We start from the raw sequence: 22,054 nt of genomic DNA, 5'->3' as shown, positions 1-22,054 counted from the left end.
ATGTAAAAAAGGAAATGTGATTAAAGGAACACAGATGGCCTTTATAAGTTGGGAAGGACAAAGAAACCTGCTGGAGCCTCCAGAAGGAACATAAACCTGCCAATATCTTGACTGCAGCCCAGCAAGATCCAATTTGAAGTTTTCTGAACTCCAGAACTGAGTGATGAAAATAAATATATGGTAATTTGTTAAAGCAGAAAGAAGAAACTAATACACCAAGGCACCTACATTATTTTCATTTTATACTTCTCCTCAGCCAAAACTTCGTTGTTCAGTTAATTTGTTAGTTGCTTCCACACCACTCCACTCCCTTAGGAAGAGAAACCACAAAGTGAGGAGGGGTAGCTCTGAGACTGAGCCCAGCCCACTGCCTGTCCCACTGAATCAAAGAACTACTAATAATGTTGTCAAAACTAACACTACTCACTTATACCAGAGACCAGGAACATGGTGTTTATTCTAACGCATTCTTAGGAATCTACTATGTGCCCGGGACATGAGAAGCACTGGGATGGAGAATGTTAAGAATTCTGTCATTCCTTTCCCCAGGATGACCTAGGGAATTTCTCCAACTTGGTTTTCTCATTATTAGAATAGGGATGATGAGATCCATGCCACAGGTTGTTGTGATAATTAAATGAGAAAATGTATACAAGAGACTTCAGTGTTATATGCCTGGCATAAAATAACAGGTGAATAAGTCCTAACTGGAAAGTCCAATTAATTTCTCAATATTCAGAAGCTATTTTTATGGAACTGGATGTTTTCCCAATATTTACTAATGAGGAGCCTCTAGAGCCGAGTCATCTTATTTTGAAGAGCTCTCCCTTCTTCCCACACCTCTCCATTTCTTCCCCAACTCCCAAATACATCATTTCTGCTCAGTGCTGAAATGATTTGCCAAACCAGACTCTGTCAGATTTCCCTTTGCCTATTTTTCTTCAAGAGATGGACCCCAGACAGAAAAAGGGTTCTGGAGGTTGGTAAGGAGACTCTGCAACTAAAACCACAAATGTGGTTTGGGGTGGGTACCACAAGAAGGCAGAAATACAAGCACACAATGATTCTTTCCTAAAGGTCCAGATGGAGGAGCTAGTTCTGTTAGGGTGATTTTGCTTGCCTAAGTTCTTTTTTTTAATTTTAACACTAATATATCAGCACAAAATCCCTCATTGCTTGTTTTCTACTGGACTTTTCTCAATATAACTTTCACTGTTTTCTTTCCAACACCTCACTACCAGGCTAATTAGAAAGGAAGCTGATTCTACCTCTCAAAGGTTAAATTATGAAGCCAAACACGTGCGCAAGTTTTTCTCTTTAACACATAATATTTCATATTATTTCTCTTCCATCTAACACAACACACAAAAATCCTCCAATCTCCTATTTCAAATTCTCACCAGCTAATGAAAGGAAAGATTAAGAAGATCAACACACAAATAGGCCTATGGAATATGATTAAGAGCCCAGAAATAAGTCCAAGCATATCTAGTTAACTAATGTTTGATAAGGTAGCCAAGAATACTAAATGAAGAAAAGGGAGCTTCTTCAATAAATGGTGCCTGGAAAATTGGATACTTAAACAGAAAAGAATTAAATTTGACCGTTACTAGCTTCCCTAGTGGCTCAGATAGTATAGAATCTGCAATGCAAGTGGTGCAGGTTCAATCCCCAGGTCAGGAAGTTCCCCTGGAGAAGGGAATGGCAAACCACTCCAGTATTCTTGCCTGGGAAATCCCATGGACAGAGAAGCCTGGCAGGCTACAGTCCATGGGGTCGCAAAAAGTCGGACACAACGGAGTGACTAACACTTTCACATTCACTTTATACTACTGACAAAAATAAACTCAAAATTGATTGAAGAACTAAAACCATGAGACTCCTAGAAGAAAACATAGGGGAAAAGCTCCTTGACATGAGTTGTGGTAATGACTGTTTTCAAAATCACACATAAAGCACAAGCAATAAAATCAGAAATAAACAAATGGGGCTACATCACACTAAAAAGCATCTGCACAGAAAAAGAAACTATCAAAGTGAAAAAAGCAACCAATGGAATAGGAAAAAATATTTGCAAACCATATATCTGATAAGATGTCAATATGCAAATATATACAGAACTCAACTCAACAGCAAAAAAACAAATAATCCAACTAAAAAATGGGCCAAAGACTTGAATAGACATTTTCGCAAAGAAGATATACAAACAGCCAATATACAAGAAAAGATCCTCTGCATCACCTGTCAATAGGGAAATGCAAATCAAAGCCACAGTAAGGTTGCAACGGCCATCATGAAAAGACAAGAGATGGATACATGTACTATGGCTGAGTCTCTTTGCTGTCCATGTGAAACTATCACAACATTGTCAATTAGCTATATTTCAAAACAAAATAAATATTCTGAAAAAACGACAATAAATGGGGGTGTGGAGAAAAGGGAAACTTTGTCACTGTTGGTGGGACTGCAAATTGGTATAGCCACTATGGAAAACAATATGGTGTTTGTTCAAAAAAATTAAGTACAAATCTACCCTATGATAACACAATTTCAATTCTGGGAATATATTCAAAGAAAACAAAGACACTAGTCTGAAAAGTTCTGCACTCCCATGCTCACAGCAGCATTATTTACAATAGCCAAGTGTCCAACAATAGGGGAAAAAAAGTATAAAATTAGATGCAAGTATATAAAAATAAATATAAAGCAAGATGAAGGTTTTCAAATTCAATGAGAAAGGATAGTTTATCTAATAATCAGAACATAATTAGCCACTCATGTGGAAGAAAATGGATTCCTAAATGTAGTATCTTATACAAAAAGTACATTTTACGTGCATTAAAAATCGAAAGTGGACGGCTTCCCTGGTGGCTCAGTGGTAAAGAACCCCCTGGCCAAAGCAGGAGAAATAGATTCGATCCCTGATTTGGGAAGATCCCACATACTATGGAGCAACTAAGCCCCTGCGCCACAACTAGTAAGCCCAGGGGCTGCAACTACTGAAGCCTGCTCACCCTAGGGCCTGGGTTCTGAAACAAGAGAAGCCACTGGCACAGAGAAGTCAGTGTGCCACAATCAGGGAGCAGCCCTCACTCACCACAGTTAGAGAAAAGCAAGCACAGGAATGAAGACCCAGCACAGCCCAAATAAACAAATAAATACAATTATATTTTTAAAAATCTAAAGAGGAATATAAATTCCAAAAGGGTAATAATCCATACAAATACTCTTTCGATAATTCAAGTAACATGTGGTAAACTGAACAAGAAAAAAATATAAAAGTGAAGCATGACAATGCAGACAAAATGCCCAAAGAACTATGGACAGAGGTTTGTAATACTGTATAGGAGGGAAGGACCAAAGCCATCCCAAAGACAAAGAAATGCAAGGAGGCAAAGCGGTTGTCGGAGGAGGCTTACAAATACCTAAGGAAAGAAGAGAAGGGAAAGGCAAGGGAGAACCATAAAGATATACCCAATGGAATGCAGGGTTACACAGAACAGCAAGAAGAGATAAGGCCTTCTTGACTGAACAATGAAAAGAAATAGAGGAAAACAATAGAAGGGGAAAGACTAGAGATCTCTTCAAGAAAACTGGAGGTCTCAAGGGAACGTTTCATACAAGGATGGACATGATCAAGGATAGAAACGGTAAGGACCTAAGAGAAGCAGAAGAAATTAGGAAGAGGTGGCAATACATAGAACTACACAAAACAGTCTCAATGACTTGGGACAATCGCAATGGTGTGGTAACTCGCCCAGCAGCAGACAGCCTGGAACATGAAGTCAAGTGGCTCTTAGAAGAATTACCACAAAACACCTAGTGCAGGTGACAGAATTCCAGCTGAGCTATTTAAAATCCTAAGAGATGATGCTGTTAAAGTGCTGCACTCAATGTCAGCATATTTGGAAAACTTCGCATGACCACAGGACTAGCAAAGGGCAGTTTTCATTCCAGTTCCATAGAAGGGAAATGTCAGAGAATGTTGAAAACTATCATACAATTGCACTCATTCCATATGCTAGCATTTTGAGCTCATTATGCTCAAAATCCTTCAAGCTAGTCTTCAGCAATGCGTGAACTAAGAAATTCCAGATGTACAAGATGGATTTAGAGAAGGCAGAGGAACCAGAAATCAAATTGCCAATATCTGTTGGATCAGAGAGACAACAAACGAACTCCAGAAAAATACCTACTGCTTCACTGACTACTTGGAAGCCTCTGACTGTGTGGATCACAAAAAAACTGTGGAAAATTATTGAAGAGTCAGGAATACTAGACAACCTTACCTTTCCCCTGAGAAACCTGTATATGGGTCAAGAAGCAACAGTTAGAACTGGACATGGAACGGACTGGTTCCAAACTGGGAAAGGAGTGCATCAAGGCCATATAATGTCATACTGTGTATTTAACTTCTATGCAGAGCACATCATGTGAAATGCCAGACTGGAATCAAGATTGCCAGGAGAAATACCAACAACCCCTGCAGATATGCAGATGATCCCACTTCAGTGGCAGAAAGTGAAGAGTAACTGAAGAGCATCTTGATGAAGGTGAAAGAGGAGAGTGAAAAAGCAGGCTTAAAACTCAACATGCAAAAAATTAACATCATGGCATCTGGTCCCATCACTTCATGGCAAATAGAAGGGGGAAAAGTGAAAAATATAGGCAGATTCTCTTTTTCCGGGTTCTAAAATGACTGAGAACTGTGACTGCAGCCATGAAATTAAAAGATGTTTGCTCCTTGGAAGGAAATCGATGACAAATCTAGACAGCATATTAAAAAGCAGAGACATCACTCTGCCAACAAAGGTCCATTTAATCCAAGGTATGTTTTTTTCAGCAGTCATGTACAGATGTGAGAGTTGGACCATAAAGAAAGCTGAGCACCAAAGAATTGATGGTTTTGAACTGTAGTGTTGGAGAAGACTATTGAGAGTCCCTTGGACTGCAAGGAGATCAAACCAGTTAATCCTAAAGGAAATCAGTCCTAAATATTCATTGGAAGGACTGATGCTGAAAGCTCCAAAACTTTGGTCACCTGATGTGAAGAACTGACTCATTGGAAAAGACCCTGTTGCTGGGAAAGACTGAAGGAAGGAGAAGGGGATGACAGAATATGAGATGGTTGGATGGTATCACCAACTCAATGGACATGAGTTTGAGCAAGCTCCGGGAGCTGGTGATGGACAGGGAAGCGTAGCATGCTGCAGTCCATGGGGTTGCAAAGAGTTGTATACGACTTAACGACTGAACACCACCACCGTTCCCCCATCATCAACATTTCTCACTTCATACAGTAATTCTGAACTAAGAATCCTACCTTTCAGACAAATAAAAAAGAGAAATCCCTAGTATATACTTTTCCTTGTTCCTGCTGGTTTCTGAGAATGCAAGAATTAGATAAAATAAAACTACCTTGCACGTTAGATACTAAACTACATTACTTCTGTTCACAATGGTCCTGCTTAACTACCTCACTCCCAAGTGTACAGTACTCATGACCAATGTCTTATTCTCCTTTAAGAGTACAATATTTAATCATTACAGACAAAAAAAACACAGGGATCACATTAACAAGCCTGCCTCATTTAACACAACAGTTAAACAATTTGGAAGCTGGATACACTAAGCAAGAAGGTGTACCTTCAAGATATTTCACTTATTTCACAGTTTATACTGTATGGGCAATATTTAAACATACTGAGGCTATCAGTATTTATGAAATTAGTTGTAAAAATAAAAGTAAACTGAATTTAATCAGCAGGCAAAATTGGAAGGAAAAAAAATCTGATGACTAAAATTAAACAGCTCTTAAATCTGTAAGTATAAAATCACAGCTATTAAAAAATACCCCCCAAAGTAAAAAGCAAGCCATTATTAATCATATAATACCTGTAACACACAGCAAAATGGGCATACGCAGCTACAATCCAGTTGTGATGGCCAGCTACTATCAGCACCTTGCGTGGATCCACAGGAAACCCTGCTGACATTAGAAAAAGAAATGTTTTTTGTGTTCTAAAAAAGCGGTTTGCAAACTATGGCCAAGAGGCCAATTCCAGTCCTCTGCCTGTTTTGAGAAAGAAGCTTTGTTGGAACACAGCCAAGCACATCTGTCCACACATCAAAGCTGCTTGTGTGCTACAAAGAGAAATGAGCAGTTCCAACAGAGACCTTCAGGCTCATGAAGCCCACTATGTCCACCATCTGGCCCAGAAAAAGTCTGTCAACCTCTGTTCTAAAGGTTTACAGCAAACAGAAAATCACAAACTTTTTAAGTAAAAATATTAGGTGAGACTTTTCAAGATATAAATGGGAGATCTAGATTAAAAAGAGATATAGCACAAGCCACATCTTTAAAAATAATTACTCAATATCTAGAGCTAAAAACGTATATACTTTTTAAATTTATGTAAGCTATACTTACCTAGCCTAACAGTTTCTTCTCCAGTTCCAGAAAGAACAGGCTGAGTACCATTTCCTCGAGCTTCACCTTCTGTAAAATTTAGTCCATTTCTAGAATCAGCTGAGGATCTAGTAGTGTTGTTTATTTTACGACTAGGAATACCTATGAAAGCAAAGAAGATAAAATTTTTTAAGTTTGCCCACCAAAATTTGAAAATTTCATATGTTCTTATGGCTAAAAAACAAAAAAAATAAACATTATAGCTGAAATTTATCTTCTAATATAGCAATTTATTGCAAATAACTACCATAACAAATAAGATGAAATTTTTTAAAAAAGATTTCTGATATTTTCCATGTTAATATTTAATAAGTAAGACTAAGATTTATCATATGTATAAGACCAAATCAATCACCACTAATTCATTCATTCTGTCACTAACTCTCTACATTTATGGAACAGTTACTACGAGATAGGTATTATCCACTAATTTAAACTTTATTAAGTTTACATTTTAACTTTAAACTTAAGCTTAAATTTTTAAACTTTATTTACTAATTTAAATTTTATTCAGCTTTATAGCTGAATTGCCCTATACTTCTAAGCATCCCTTATTTGGCAGAGGAGCCTTTTTGAAATCATTTTGAAATGAACTCTTGTTCAAAACTCTGCTACAACACAGGCACAGATCAAACTGTACTAACTAACTGAAGAGGGGCAGAAATGACATGCACCTCACCCTCCTCTCCCCTATACACTGACAAATCTCTGCAAAGCTCCTAGGGTTCCACAAAGGAGATGGACAACCAGTTCTCAAACACAGGAATGAGCAAAATTGACCACAGCCAAGTCCAGTCTGATGGCAGTTTATGTAAGCAAAGTTGTATTAGACACCGTCACACCCATCCATTTCTGCAGTGTTTACAGTGGAGTTCAGTTAACTGCCAGAGATCATCTAGCTCACAAGCCTAACTGGCCCTCTACAAAAAAATTTTGGCAAACTCCTACCCTACCTTATAGTCTGACCTAACTTCTGTTAAGATTAAAGTTCTCATCTTTTCTAGTAGATTTACAAATGAGATAACCAAGAAACAGATTTTCCTATTCACACATCTGTACTTAACGTAATGATAAAAAGACACGAACAACTCAATGAACAAAGCAGAAGTACCTGGTGGAGGCAAGTAACCATGGAAAAGGACACTGCCACAAGATGAACGCTCCAGCTCTTCACATAAGAGAAGCCTTCTTACTAAAAACATTTCAAAGCAAACTTGTCAAGAGTACATGCAAACAGAACAATAGTACTCCACTTATTTTCTCTAGTTAAAGAGGATAAGGAAACAAAAGGGAAAATGTTTAAGTTAAATCAGCTGACAATATCTTTTTTCTATGAAAATCCACAAAAAGCAAGCACTGACTAGTCCATCAAAAATCAGGACCTGATATAAAAGACACTTCATCTGGGCAAGCTGAATGCTCAAAGGGTCGAATCATAAACAAAAAATAGTAGTAAGATACATACCTAGTGGAGTGATTCCATAAAATTCAGCTTCATGTCGGAGAACATTAATGCTCACTCCCCTACAAAGAAACAAATTAATGATGTAAATCTTCTAACACTGGCAGCCTGGATTATCATCTGAAGCAGAAAAAGTACTAGGCTCTTAACATGAACAAAATCATGAGCTTTAAAACTTCCTTCTTTCCTAAGATCCTTAATCATTTGAAGAAGTATAAACAATAAAACCGCACACTACCATGAACTTTTTCTTATGAAAAAACCACTCATATATAGATGAACTGGATGACTAAATTAGAGATGAGGGCTTTATAGGGTTAATACAAGTAATTATCAATAAGTATCTAAGAGGCAAACAAGAGCAGAAATCATTTATAAGAGTAGAAATTAATTGCCTCTGACTGTAATTTCTATACATATTCTAACCTCCCCAATTAATCTACAAGCTCCCTGCAAGCATGATCCACCTCTGATCCACGTCTGTATATGTCACACAGTGCCTACCACACATCAGCATGACTCCTCTGATCAGAAACCAAAAAGAAAAGCAAAACAGAAGGTAGGGAGGAAAAAAAGATCAACCTTAAGAAGGGCTATGTTATCCAGATAGAGATGTTACAATAAAGTAATAAGAAAATAAGAAGTAAAAAAAAAAAAAAAAAGGAAACAAGATTTTAAAAGCACTCATTTTAGGTTTCAGTTATAATTGTCCTTATTTTAAAAACACTGCCTGGGCAGAAAGGAGAGGGGACAAAATCCAACATCTATTCATAAAAAAACTCTCAGTAAACCAGGAACTGAGGGGAATTTTTTCAACTTGATAAGACTTTTAAAAAAATATCCTGTATCGAGCATCATATTTCATGTGAGAACTTTGAACTAACATCTGGTTACAAGACAAAGATTCCGTCACCACTCTTTTCAACTTCATACTGAAATCCTTATTAACACAAAACAAGAAAAGAAAAGGCATACATATTGGGAAGAAAGATATAAAACTGATGATCACAGATGATATGGCTGTCAAAATAGAAAATCCAAAGGAATGAACCCAAAACTCTTGGAGTTAATAAGCAAGTAAATCAAGGTTGTACCATATAATGTTAATGTACCAAAGTCTACTGCTTTTCAATATACCAACAGTGAACAAGAGAAACTTGAAGTTAGAAACACCACCATTTACACTAACACTCCCCTAAAAAGTAGTCAAGTATAAAACTAAACACACACACAGACACACAATATATATATACAAAATCTACAAGAAAGAAAACCACGAAACTCTGATGGCAGAAATCAAAGAACCAGAAAAATGGAAAGAGATTTCTAGTTCATGGACAGAGAGATGCAGCACTGTTAAGACATCAGTTCTTCCCTGCTTGATTTGATTCAATGCAATTCTAATCAAAATCTAGCAACTTATTTTATCAATATCAACAAGTTGATTCTAAAGTTTACATGAAAAGGCCCAAGAGCCAAAACAGCCAATATAATACTGAAGAACAAAGTTGGAGCACTGCCATTTCCCAATATCAAAATTGTAAACCTAGAAAAACCAAGATAGTGTGGTACTGGTAAGAAACAAACAAATCATGGAGTAGAACAGAAAGCCCAGAAATAAATCCCATACATACAGTCAACCGATCTATAACAAAGAAGCAAAGGCAAAATAATGAAGTAACAGATAGTGCTGAAACAACTAGACATCAGCATGCAAAAAAAAAAAGATAACATTCAGGAAAAACCCTAAATGACACTGGGTATGGTCGTACTTGTTTAGATAAAGCCCAAAGACACAATCCATGAGAGGAATAAGAATAAGCTAGATTTCATTAAAATTAAAACATTCTGCTCTACAGAAGACAATGTCAAGAAAATGAAAAGCCGCCAAATGAGCAAAATATGTGCAAATGACAGGTTTGATAAGGGAGTGTTGTCCCAAGTATACAAAGAACTCTTAAAACTCAACAATAAAAAAACTAATTCAATCAAAACATGGGCCAAAGACCTCAACCAAAGCTATAAAGGCAGCAAACGTACGAAATAAGATGCTCCATACCATATGTCATTAAGCAAATATTAACTAAGACAACAAGTCACTACCACACATCAATTACTATGGCCAAAATCCAAAATGCTGTCAAGGATGTGAAACAATAGCAATCCTAATTCACTGCCAGTGGAAAAGGAAAATGACAGTCACTGTCAAAAACAGTCTGCAGGTTTCTTATAAAACTTACCATATGATCCAGCAACTGTACTCCTTGACATTTACCCTAAGGAGTTGAAAACTTAATGTCCATGCAAAAACCTGCACATGGATATTATAGAGGCTTTATTCATAACAGCTAAGACTTGGAAGCAACTAAAATGTTCCCTTCGGTAAGTGAATGGAAAAACAAATTGGTATCCAGGTAATGAAATATTATCAGCACTAAAAAGAAGTAACATGAAAGAAACTTAATTGCATATTACTAAGTGAATGAAGCCATTCAGAAAAGGCTCCATACTATGTGAATCCAACTATGACATTTAGGAAAAAGTCAAATTATGCACATTTTTGAAAGATCAGTGGCTTGAGGAGAGAGAGAGCAACAGGCAGAGAACAAAAATTTTTAGGGCAGTGTAAGTACTGTGTATAGTATTATAAAGAGGTCCACATATCATTATATGTTTGTGCTAACTCCTAAAATGTACAACACCAAGAGTGAACTGAAGATAAACTATGAACTTTGGGTGATTATGACATCAATGCAGGTTCATCAACTGAAAAAAAGAAAAAATGTATCATTCAGGTAAATGCCATTAATAATAGAGGAGGCTGATAACGGAAGCAGGGGGCACACGGGAAACCTCTGTACCTTCCTCTCAATTTCGCTGTAAACATAAAACTGCTCTTAAAAAAAAAAAATTGATAGGCCTAATAGACACATGTGATGGAAATATTAAATTGCTTTTATTTGAGAAAGTGGTTGTTACTAGCTTAACATAAGAAAAGTTAAAACTGGCTTACTTCAGGAAGGGGGTTCAGGATGGGGAACATGTGTATACCTGTGGCGGATTCATGTTGATGTATGGCAAAACCAATACAATATTGTAAAGTAATTAACCTCCAATTAAAATAAATAAATTCATATTTTAAAAAATAAAGTATAAAACAAAAGAAAAGTTAAAACTTTCTTATTCTATTTCAAAACTACCTGTCAACAGTACAGTAGCTCAGGACACAAATAAGTTTTGGAGAGGAAAAATAAATAGGATAATAATACAGAGTGATAAAGGCAATGGAAGAATTTTATGTAAAAAATGGAAGTAGAATATAGTGTTCTTTTACCAATTCCCTCCCACCTTCTTTTAGAAGATACTACTCAGAGAATTTAAGTTTGCTAGACTGCCATTAACTGAAATAAAGAAGCAAGTTGTAAGAAAAGCAATGAATACAGATATTTAAACTACTGCTGCCTTTTATGGGTAATTTAGTTGTAAATGAGTCACAAGGACACTGACAAAAAGTAAACTTAGATTTTCATCAAATGCTAAAAATAATTTTACCCCAGAAGTAAACAGCTAATAATAAACTTCCCACCTACCACCCCAGGCCAAAAAATAAATAAACAAAAAGCCCCACCAAATTATTATTCATTTAATAAATATCCACTAAGCAGTTTACTATACATAATTTTTCTTTTTTTTTTTTTTTAACAACACTCTGAATACAGCAAGGAACAAACCAAACAAAAAAATCTTTGCTTTCAAGAAGCTCATATTCTAGTGAATATGTCAAAAATTATGTAATATTATACAGAAGTGGCTTAAACAAATATTTAGAATTCTAAAACCTGTATCTAAAAAAGTATTAACAGGTCCTAGTAAAAGTTCATTAGGCATGAAAGGTGAAAGTGAAAGGTGAATATATAAAATAAAACAACAATGAAATACAAATTAGACTGTAGCTTCCTACTAGGAAACCAGACTATGGCAAAGTTCATAAATAGCTTAAATTGTTATTTACTTGTGTCAAGTAAAATTCTATGGTTATGTGTCATACAAAAAAATGTATGGCTATATGTCAAGCATAATACTTGATACTGCAGGTATACAGGAAACAATACAGCTCTTTTAGAATCTCATGTAAGACTGACTACTGGAGTTGCGGCAGTACAGGAAACTCTGAACACCTGTCTGTATCAGGTGACACAGCAGAGTCATCAGAAAGATCAAGATCAAGCCAAGAGCAGAAAGGGTTAAAAGTGTTCAAGCAAGAGAAACTAAGCAGGGGCTAGATTAACAGAAGTCCAAAATCCTTCACCATTAATCCAGCAGCTGATTAAATACATAAGAGTTTTAAGCAAAGTAATAACTAACTAGATTTTGAACTATGGTGTTGGAGAAGACTCTTGAGAGTCCCTTGGACTGCAAGGAGATCAAACCAGTCAATCATAAAGGAAATCAGTCCTGAATATTCATTGGAAGGACTGATGCTGAAGCTCCAATACTTTGCCCACCTGATGCGAAGAAGAACTGACTCATTAGAAAAGACCCTGATGCTGGGAAAAATTGAAGGCAAGTAGAGAAGGGAGTGACAGAGGATGAGATGGCTGGATGGTATCACTGACTCTATGGACATGAGTTTGAGCAAACTCTGGGTGTTGGTGGATGAACAGGAAAGCCTGGCATGTTGCAGTTCATGGGGTTGCAAAGAGTTGAACATGACTGAGCGACTGAACTGACTGAATAACTAGATTTATATTTTCAGGATGTAATTTTGGCTACAGTGTGAAAGATGAATTGAAGGGATAAGACTGAAGGCAGGGAAACTGGCTAGGAAGCTTTGAGAGTAATCCATTAAGAGACGATTGTGGCCTGAATCAATGAGAGAAATTCTGAGGAAACTTTCAAGCAAAAATAATCTTAAGGCAGGGAAAAAAACCTTCTTTCATAAGCTAAGACCAAAACCATGCCTACCAATAAAAATTTACTTTAAAAAGATACATTTCTTGGGACTTGCCTGGTGGTCCAGGGAACAGACTCCCCACTTCCAGTGCAGGGAGCCAGGGTTCAATCCCTGGTAGGGGAACTAAGATCCTGCAAACTGTGAGGCGCCACCAAAAGTACATATGTAAAGAAATAAAAGCTTTAAAAAAAAAAAGAAAAGATACATTTCTTACCTTAAGTCTAGTTCTTTTGTCCGAAGAAAATTTAAAATGGGTGCAAATGCTGCTGGATCTCTATCAATAAATATCTGTAAATAAAAGAATTATAAATTATATTTTCAAATTATCAGCTTCTAACTTTAATATCTGTAACACTAACAGAACCCATATTGAATTACATAAAAACTCTATTTCCTTGACTATACTCTTAAATTTTAATGCTTCTAAAATGGAAATGTAGTTATAACCACTACTATATACCGTATAAATGTACAGTAGAAATGGTGTCTTTTCTCTCCCTGAAAAGCTATCATGAGATTGATGTTTTAATATGCAGGGGAAAAAATGGTATCAAATTAGCTCATTTTCTCATTTCTAATTTGTTTAAATTTCTATTTATTTATTTTTGGCAGCACTGGGTCTTCATTGCTATGCACAGGTTTTCTCTAGCTGCAGTGAGCGGTGCCTACTCTCTGGGTGAGATGTGCAGGCTTCTCACTAGTATATGCTTCTCTGGAGCAGAGGCTCCAGGGCACTTGGGCTTCAGCAATTGCGGTGCATGGGCTTAGTTGCTCTGTGACAAGTGGGATCTTTCCAGACCAGGGATCCGACTGTGTCCCCTGCACTGGTGGGTAGATTCTTAATCACTGGACCACCAGGGAAGTCCTTATTTAACTAACATCTTTAGTCAAAGGGATTCTGAAAGGAAAATTTTTACCTGAAATAGTCTAGAATTTAACACTTTGAAAATAATATGCATAAATAATACTTTTTATATCATCTGATCCCTAATTATTGGTGATAGTGATTATGATTTACATAATCTGTGACTTAAATGAATCATTAAAACAACTGTGTACTTTTACAATACATATGGGGCAATCAAGAAAAGTCAAACCTGAATAACACTTTCACAATGTTTTTCAGTTTTGACAGTTTTGCTTTTCTTGATTGTTCCGTGTGTATTATAAAAGTACACTTTCACATACCACTATCTGTTTTCTCAAGGATTAAGGGTGGGGTGAAATAAAAAGTGACAAGAACAAATTTTTTTTAAAATAACAAATACAGTTTCACGGAATAAGGTCACATATAGTTGGACATGGCTGAAGCAACTGAGCACCCACCCACCATGAGACACTTATGGGGTAAATGTTTAGAAAATAGGAAATATATAATTGATAACTCTTTACAGGAATGTATGTCAATACTATTTTGAACCAATTACAAAAGCTCTAACTATAAAACTGAATCCCTTTTAAGATTTATATAAGTCAATTAGACAGCAGAATGAAGCAAAAAATATACCTCCTTATACTATGATCAATTATTATATACAGTGTTCTATACAGTGAATGAGGTTCTTTTGGCTTCATAAATTCTTGCTTTTTATTAGAATCAACCTGAAGTTGAAGAAACACCACAGATTTGTGGGTCTTATTACTGACGTCCTTTCCACAATCTCACATGGACACATTCGCTCGTGCTACTTTATCTGATCTCCAATCTCACCACAGCAAATAAACACCTGTGGTCATTTTGCTGCCTCCAAACTGAAAGTCTTATTTGCTTTTCACAATTACTTGACCTGCTACTGTGCATATTAAAACTGCTTTTTAAATATAGATATACATTTTTGTGTGCTGAAACTTAGTAATTCTTTACTTCCCTCACTCCACCATTGCTGCACAAGTTCATAACCTTATTCTCCAAAACAAAAAATTGTAGGGCTTCACAAATTTGCAACATTTTACCACTCTAATATCAAAATGTTTTCCTGTTTACACCTATCTATTCACTGTTAAAGTTTCAATTACTGATTAAAAGAAATATTTCCTCTCGACAATGTAAGCTCAGATCCTTCAATTTCTAATGATTATTTAAAATAGTATATGCAGTACTCTGTTTTGAGTTCTCATCTATAATTATAGAAATAATTCATGACAAGAAATAAAAACCTAAGAACATATACTTTCATTTAGTAGTTATTAAGAGTAGTTCCCCTATCTTCTAAGAGTATAAGGACCAAACATTAGAGCATTATGTGATCTAATTTAGAAATATACATCAGCATTGTTATACTCACAGCACCAGTTTCATCTCGAAGTGTTGAAATTCTTCCACTCAGCAAACTAAAAATCATTAAGACAGGATTAGTTTTTAAAATCTGAGTATGAATAAAATGCCCTAATTCTTTCAGGTCAAAGACCAGTAAAAATGAATCACTGTATCTCCAAAGTAAATAACAACTTAAATATTCAAAGAGTTAAGATTTTATCTAATAAAAATATTAATGCAAGATAATTTTTATTGTTTTAATAAATAATCACTTTATTTTTTTAAAGTACTAAAGAATTACATGAAATACCTGGAAAAAAAAGAATCTGGAATCCACATAAGTGTTTGTCTTGAGGTACTAAATCTGCAATTAAAAAGTATATGGTATTACAAGGGAGGACAAGATTTGAAATGTCAATGTTGGTTAACTTGCTTTAAACCGCTGGCTAATGACTTACAAGTTGTTGCACAGCTATAGCTGTATCAATTATATTCATTAACATCTAACATTGTAAAATTCTGCTTTCATTTCAGAGTTAAGATTATTCCAAGAACTCTCAACAAAATAATTAATTCACTTACATATAAAGCTTCCTAAAACACTACTTTCTAACATGTCCATCACACTAAGTCTAAACTTCTCAACATAACATATGAAATTATCTTCAGGTCACCATTTCACCTCTCCAACACAAACTACTGCCCTCTAATAAGATAGCATGTAACATTCCCATATAATCCATGCTTACACCATCTTAGAACATTTCAGAATCTTCATCGCAGCTGTACCAACCTCATGTTCAATTATCCGAGTTCTACCCATCCTTCTTGATACCACAAAGGTTTTACCTTCTCCTTAATTGGCTTCTCCAAATAGTCTATCCCATAGTAGCTTTTTGAGCTCATATTAATTCCACTAAACATAGTACATTTAACACTTCCTTTACAGTCTTAGGCTAGTCACAACCATTGAATTAATTCATTCAAAAATCACTCAATAAACACTGTTTTGAGGTTAACTCCATCTGATCAAGCCTACTTATTACCACCATGGTGGGGGTTAGCCGGTGGGGAGCATCCTTTATCAAAGCCTACTGTAACAGACCGAGACAAAACAATAAACTGACATAAACTAGTAAGGCAAAGAATCTGATACAGGGTTCAACTGATGTCTGAATATTTTCATTTTAAGACTCATCACACTGCACTACGTATTCCTGACTCGTTGCCCCATCATCATGTGTCCTCGCACAGAAGAGAGCCTTACAGACCTTTATTTTTTCTCCACATTCATTTTCCAGCATCATGACTGTTTTAAAACAGTTCCTATGCCCATCAGTCAGACTGAGAAAGCAGCCAGTTTACCCAAGAAAATACGGCGAATTTTCCCAAGCGTATTTCTTAGCATGATCTTTAAGAAAAAATGAAAAGTAGATTACAATTAAGTAGAGGAAACTGACCTGGTCAAATGGAAGCAAACCCAGTAAACAGTAAACTGAAAGATACAAGGATCCACTGCAAAAAATGAATCACTGTGTTTTGGAAGCCATCAAATTCATTTCTAAATAAGGATTGTTTCTAACTTGTGAACTTTCATGTTCACTGCTTACTCAGCAAACTGTCTGCCAAATAACTCAAATTTTGTTACTTAGAAAATTACACAGGTCTGCTTAAGGTCATACTAGCAATTTAAATTAAAATCAGTAATTCAGGTGGGTATGAAAGTGAAAGTGTTAGTTGCTCAGTCTTGTCTGACTCTGCGACCCCATGGACTGTAGCCGACCAGGATCCTCTGTCCCTGAGATTTTCCAGCAAAGAATACTAGAGTGGATTGCCATTTCCTTCTCCAGGGGATCTTCCCAACCCAGGGACTGAACCCGGGTTTCCTGCATTGCAGGCAGTCTTTACCATCTGAGCCACCAGGGAAGTGCACAAATTATCAATTTAAATTAAAATCAACAATTCAGCTGAGTTTAGTAATCTGGAATTTTTAGGCAAAGGGATTGGACTCTCATCCCCACCAATTTATTTTTCCCCCCAAACTTTAAAAGACAGGAGGGGAAAAAACCCCCATGACTCTAAAAATGTTTCCAAATATGATTTCATGAAAACTACAACATTTAAATTACACACAACAAGCATAACTTCTGAAATACATATGAAAAGCCTTTTCTGTTTTTATTTCATACCCACAGTATGCCAAGAAAAAGGTCATGTGCAATCTGGTCCTTATCCACATTTATACTTTATGCTACTAACTTCCTACTAAATTTACTTGGAAGCAATCAAGTTAAAACTATTCTGTAAAGTTACTATTGATAGCTAATGCCACTAAACACTTGTATTTCCCACTTGATGCTTCAAATTAGTTTAGAAGGCTGGTACTATTTAATGTCATTAAATATTTTGGGAAACTAAGTACTAAAAAGTAATTTGCCCAAGGTTGCTGAGCTAGACTTCCACTGACTGGTCCCAGACTTCTCTCATGAGGCCTCAAATCATACTCAATCAAAGGAGAATTAATCACAAATTGAGCCAAACTGTCTTTCTTTCACCTCATTAGGCTTTTTGGGGGGTAAGTAATGATATTAACAATTCGAATTGAAACCTCATCTTCTTTCTGAACCATCCATAAAGTGTTAAATAAATCATAAAAATCAGTCATATCTATAAATACTTTGAATAGATCAATTTTTCTATCCTCTCTGGGGGAGAGGGGAGAGATGCTCCCTACTCTGCTCAAAAGAAACACTCCTTTTGAGTTTCACGGTATCACTGCACAGCTGACATCAATTCTATGCCACAGGTGGTTCTCCTGGGGGCAATTCCTCAACTTCAAAGACAATCACAGGAGGATTTTTTTTTCTTTCACAATGCCTATCTGAAGAGGATCAGCCCTGGGATTTCTTTGGAAGGAATGATGCTAAAGCTGAAACTCCACTACTTTGGCTACCTCATGCGGAAGAGTTGACACACTGGAAAAGACTCTGATGCTGGGAGGGATGGGGGTCAAGAGGAGAAGGGGACGACAGAGGATGAGATGGCTGGATGGCATCACTGACTTGATGGACACGAGTCTGAGTGAACTCTGGGAGTTGGTGATGGACAGGGAGGCCTGGCGTGCCGCGATTCATGGGGTCGCAAAGAGTCGGACACGACTGAGCGACTGAACTGAACTGAAGTGACTATTAACCTGTGTTTTACTCAAGATAATTTCTAGATCCCTCTAGCTCTAAAATGCTGCAAGTGTCTATGATCCAAAGTAATTCAAAAATATCTACAGAGAACTTGGAACTGGATGTTCTATTTTCTATACACCATGTCATCACTTATTTTATAAACTTATCCTAGCAAGTCTCAAGTTTGGGCTTTTTAAACTTTTTCATTCCTATGTAACAACTCTCGTCTGCCTTCTAAACTGTCCAATCTGATAATATATTTATCTTATTTCGTATTTTTTAAATCACATAGAAAAATTTAAAACCTGATAAAATCAAATTTCATACGTAATGAAAAATAAAATGTTCATCTCCAAGATAATTGTCTTATACAATTTAAAATTTTAAACTCAATTCTGCAATCATTAGCAAGAGTTCATTCATTTTTAAGCCATTTACTTTCAAACACAGTGAACACTTTTAGAATCAAATTAGCATGTCTTCTATAGCATTCAAAAAGTATATGAACAATCAACAGAAATTAGAAACTAGGGTTGACTATAGTGCTACTCTTTTGAAGGCCAGTCCTTGCAGGGTATTTCATTTTTGCATCCGTAAGTTCCAGAAAAATATCTACTTCTGCTATATTGACTATGTCAAAGCCTTTGACTGTGTGGACCACAACAAACTCTGGAAAATTCTTCAAGAGACGGGAATACCAGACCACCTGACCTGCCTCTTGAGAAATCTGTCTGCAGGTCAGGAAGCAACAGTTAGAACTGGACATGGAACAACAGACTGGTTTCAAATGGAGAAAGCAGTACATCAAGGCTGTATACTGTCACCCTGCTTATTTAACTTACATGCAGAGTACATCATGAGAAGAAGCACAAGTTGGAATCAAGATTGTCGGAAGAAATCTCAATAACCTTAGATATGCAGATGACACCACCCTTATGGCAGAAGGCAAAGAAGAACTAAACAGCCTCTTGATCAAAGTGAAAGAAGAGAGTGAAAAAGCTGGCTTAAAGCTCAACATTCAGAAAACTAAGATCATGGCATCTGGTCCCATCACTTCATGGGAAATAGATGTGGAAACAGTGGAAACAAAGAGAGACTTTATTTTGGGGGGCTCCAAAATCACTGCAGATGGTGACTGCAGGCATGAAATTAAAACACACTTACTCCTTGGAAGGAAAGTTGTGACCAACCTAGACAGCATATTAAAAAGCAGAGACAATACTTTGCCAACAAAGGGCCGTCTAGTCAAAGCTATGGTTTTTCCAGTGGTCATGTATGGATGTGAGAGTTGGACTATAAAGAAAGCTGAGCACAGAAGACTTGATGCTTTTGAACTGTGATACTGGGGTAGAGTCTTGATACAACCAGTCAATTCTAAAGGAAATCAGTCCTGAATATTCATTGCAAGGACTGATGCTGAAGCTGAAACTCCAGTCCTTTGGCCACTTGATTCGAAGAACTTACTCATTTGAAAAGACCCTGATGCTGGGAAAGACTGAAGGAGGGAGGAGAAGGGGACGACAGAGGAAGAGATGGCTGGATGGCATCATCACTCAATGGACATGAGTTTACTCAAACTCCAGGAGTTGGGAATGGGTTGGAGATGGACAGGAAGGCCTGGCATGCTGCAATCCATGGAGTTGCAAAGAGTCAGGGACAACTGAGCTGACCTTAAGTTACCAAACCTGCGAAACTTTCATTTAATGTTAGGAAACTATCCTTGTCTTACATTAGGAAACACCAATCTTCTACTCCACGAAACCGAAATCTATGTAGCAGCAATAAAGCTGTAAATTCTTAAACCAACAGTTTTGCATGGGGGATTGGGGGGGGGGGGAAGTGAGCAGAGTAACAGTGAGGAATTACTGTTTCCTGTGTTGAATTCTCCAGCACACTTAGAAAACTTTTAAAACACTACACACTGTTATCACTAGGGTTTATAGTGCTGCCGCTCTGCATTTTTAAAAACACTGGTTAAAAACTCCCAAGCGTTGAAAAACTTGTATCTTCTCCAGCACAGCAAAATACACTGAATTCCAAGGCGCTTCATGGCTTATCTCTTACCTAGTCTAAAACGGCAACCACCCCTTCCTTCAAACAGAGCTGCCAAACTCGCATTTCCCAAAGGAGTGACTCATAAACCATACCAAATCCAAAAGCATACGATTTTTTTTTTTCACCCCAACAAGCTTATTAAAAGACACAGTAAGGGAACGGAAGACCAGAGATTTGAGCGGAGAGCTTTCGCTCTGTTTACTAGGAGGGCGTCACACGGTGCCACTACCAAGGCTTCCCAGAATCAACTCTTCAAAACTGCAGCTTCCAGACACACTGCGCTACAAGAACAGACCCTTCAGAGCCATGAACCAAGAAACTCTGGGAAAAAATAAGAGCGCACCGCAGATCTACAATGCTCCCTCCACCAAAATTATTGGCGATTAAAAACAGCCCTCAACAAGGCGTTCTCGCCCAAGCAAACCGATGTTACCTTGTTGACCAAATAGAAAGGGAGGCAGGTTCACCTCCAACAGCCAGACCACAAGGCCGGGCTTCGACAAAATAAACTCAAAAGTACACGTCAGGTTAGGTAAAGGAAGGTTACAGAAGGTTCCCCGGCCAGATCTCCTAAAAAAGGGGGGGAGGATCGTGGCCGGCGTCCTAGGAAGGCTGCAGCGCGGCCAAGGGCCCGGCTCTCAGAGACTCTCAAGGGCGCCTGCCACCCCCCGACACCCGCCCAGAGGGCCCTGTGCTCCCCACCCCGCTCGCCTGCGATGCTGGCCCCGGAGGACCCTTGCCCGCCGCATCCCGGCCCCGAGCCCCTTCTCCCCGGCTCACCTGGTCCCCCCCACGTTCAGCTGCACGATCTCGCCGCTGCCGGCCGCAGCCGCGGCGAAGCTGCCGCAGTGCCCTCCAGCCATGTCCGGCGGCTCAGGCGGCGCTCGCCGCCCTCCCTCCCCGGCCGGGGCCGCCAAGCCCGCGGCGGGAGCCCGAGGCGGCGGCGGCGGCGGAGGCGGGGGCTGCAGGGCCAGCAGGGCGGCGGCGGCCGGGGGGCCGGCGGCGCGCGGAGCCTCCCCCACCTTCTCGCCGGCCGGGCGGGGCTCCCCGGCGTCCGCCTCGTCCCCTCGGCTCCCGCAGAGCTGGAGGGCGGCTGGGCCTCCGCCTCTCGCGGCCTCCAGGCCGCCGGGCCGGGGGGCCTGCCGTCAGCGCGCCGCGGGCCCCGTTGCCACCGCCGCGGCCACGGCGTCCGCGCGAGGAGGGATCGCCGCGCGGGACAAAATACGGCGGCGCCGGGCGCTTCGCCCGCCGAGGCCCGCGAAGCTCAAGGAGGGGAGAGGAGCGGCGGGGTGGAGCTCACAACCCCGCGGCCCGCGCGCCGGGAGGGCGGGAGGAAAGCCCTCCGGGCCCAGCGCCGCCCCCGGGATCCTGTTTCTTCCCTCCTCCCCGTTACAATCGCCTCTGCCTTTTAGGTCTCAGATTTTCCGAGATTTCTCACATTGAGGCCAAGTCTGGGCAGACTGTCCTAAACATCTTTACTGTCTCCCTTTGTAACCAGGAAGGGTTTATGTTGACCCCACATTGGATCTGCTTCTGTCACTTTAACTCTTATTTTGCCTCTTTTGTTATTATGGGAATGATAATAACATTCTGGGCAGAATGGCCTGCCCAGGGAATTCCTTACCCCCAGCCCTACCCCCACCTCCCCCTCCCCCTCCCCTCCCCCTCCCCTCCCCCA

The 22,054-nt window shown here is 38.6% G+C and overlaps 1 protein-coding gene across 1 annotated transcript in view; it reads right to left on the bottom strand.

Annotated features, from left to right (window-relative positions):
* The window catches only part of KCTD3 (potassium channel tetramerization domain containing 3), a 62,725-nt gene extending 41,486 nt beyond the window's left edge, over positions 1–21,239 (bottom strand). Inside the window, 8 exon segments of the mRNA XM_068985863.1 lie at positions 5,896–5,986; positions 6,431–6,571; positions 7,581–7,661; positions 7,935–7,993; positions 13,100–13,173; positions 15,171–15,216; positions 15,453–15,506; positions 21,157–21,239. Coding sequence (XP_068841964.1) covers positions 5,896–5,986; positions 6,431–6,571; positions 7,581–7,661; positions 7,935–7,993; positions 13,100–13,173; positions 15,171–15,216; positions 15,453–15,506; positions 21,157–21,239 — 629 coding nt within the window.
* Positions 21,240–22,054: the final 815 nt, after the last annotated feature.

Source organism: Capricornis sumatraensis, chromosome 14, assembly GCF_032405125.1.
Source record: "Capricornis sumatraensis isolate serow.1 chromosome 14, serow.2, whole genome shotgun sequence".
Taxonomy (NCBI): domain Eukaryota; kingdom Metazoa; phylum Chordata; class Mammalia; order Artiodactyla; family Bovidae; genus Capricornis; species Capricornis sumatraensis.
The sequence above is the reverse complement of the archived record's forward strand: the minus strand, read 5'-3'. Positions and strand labels throughout refer to the sequence as shown.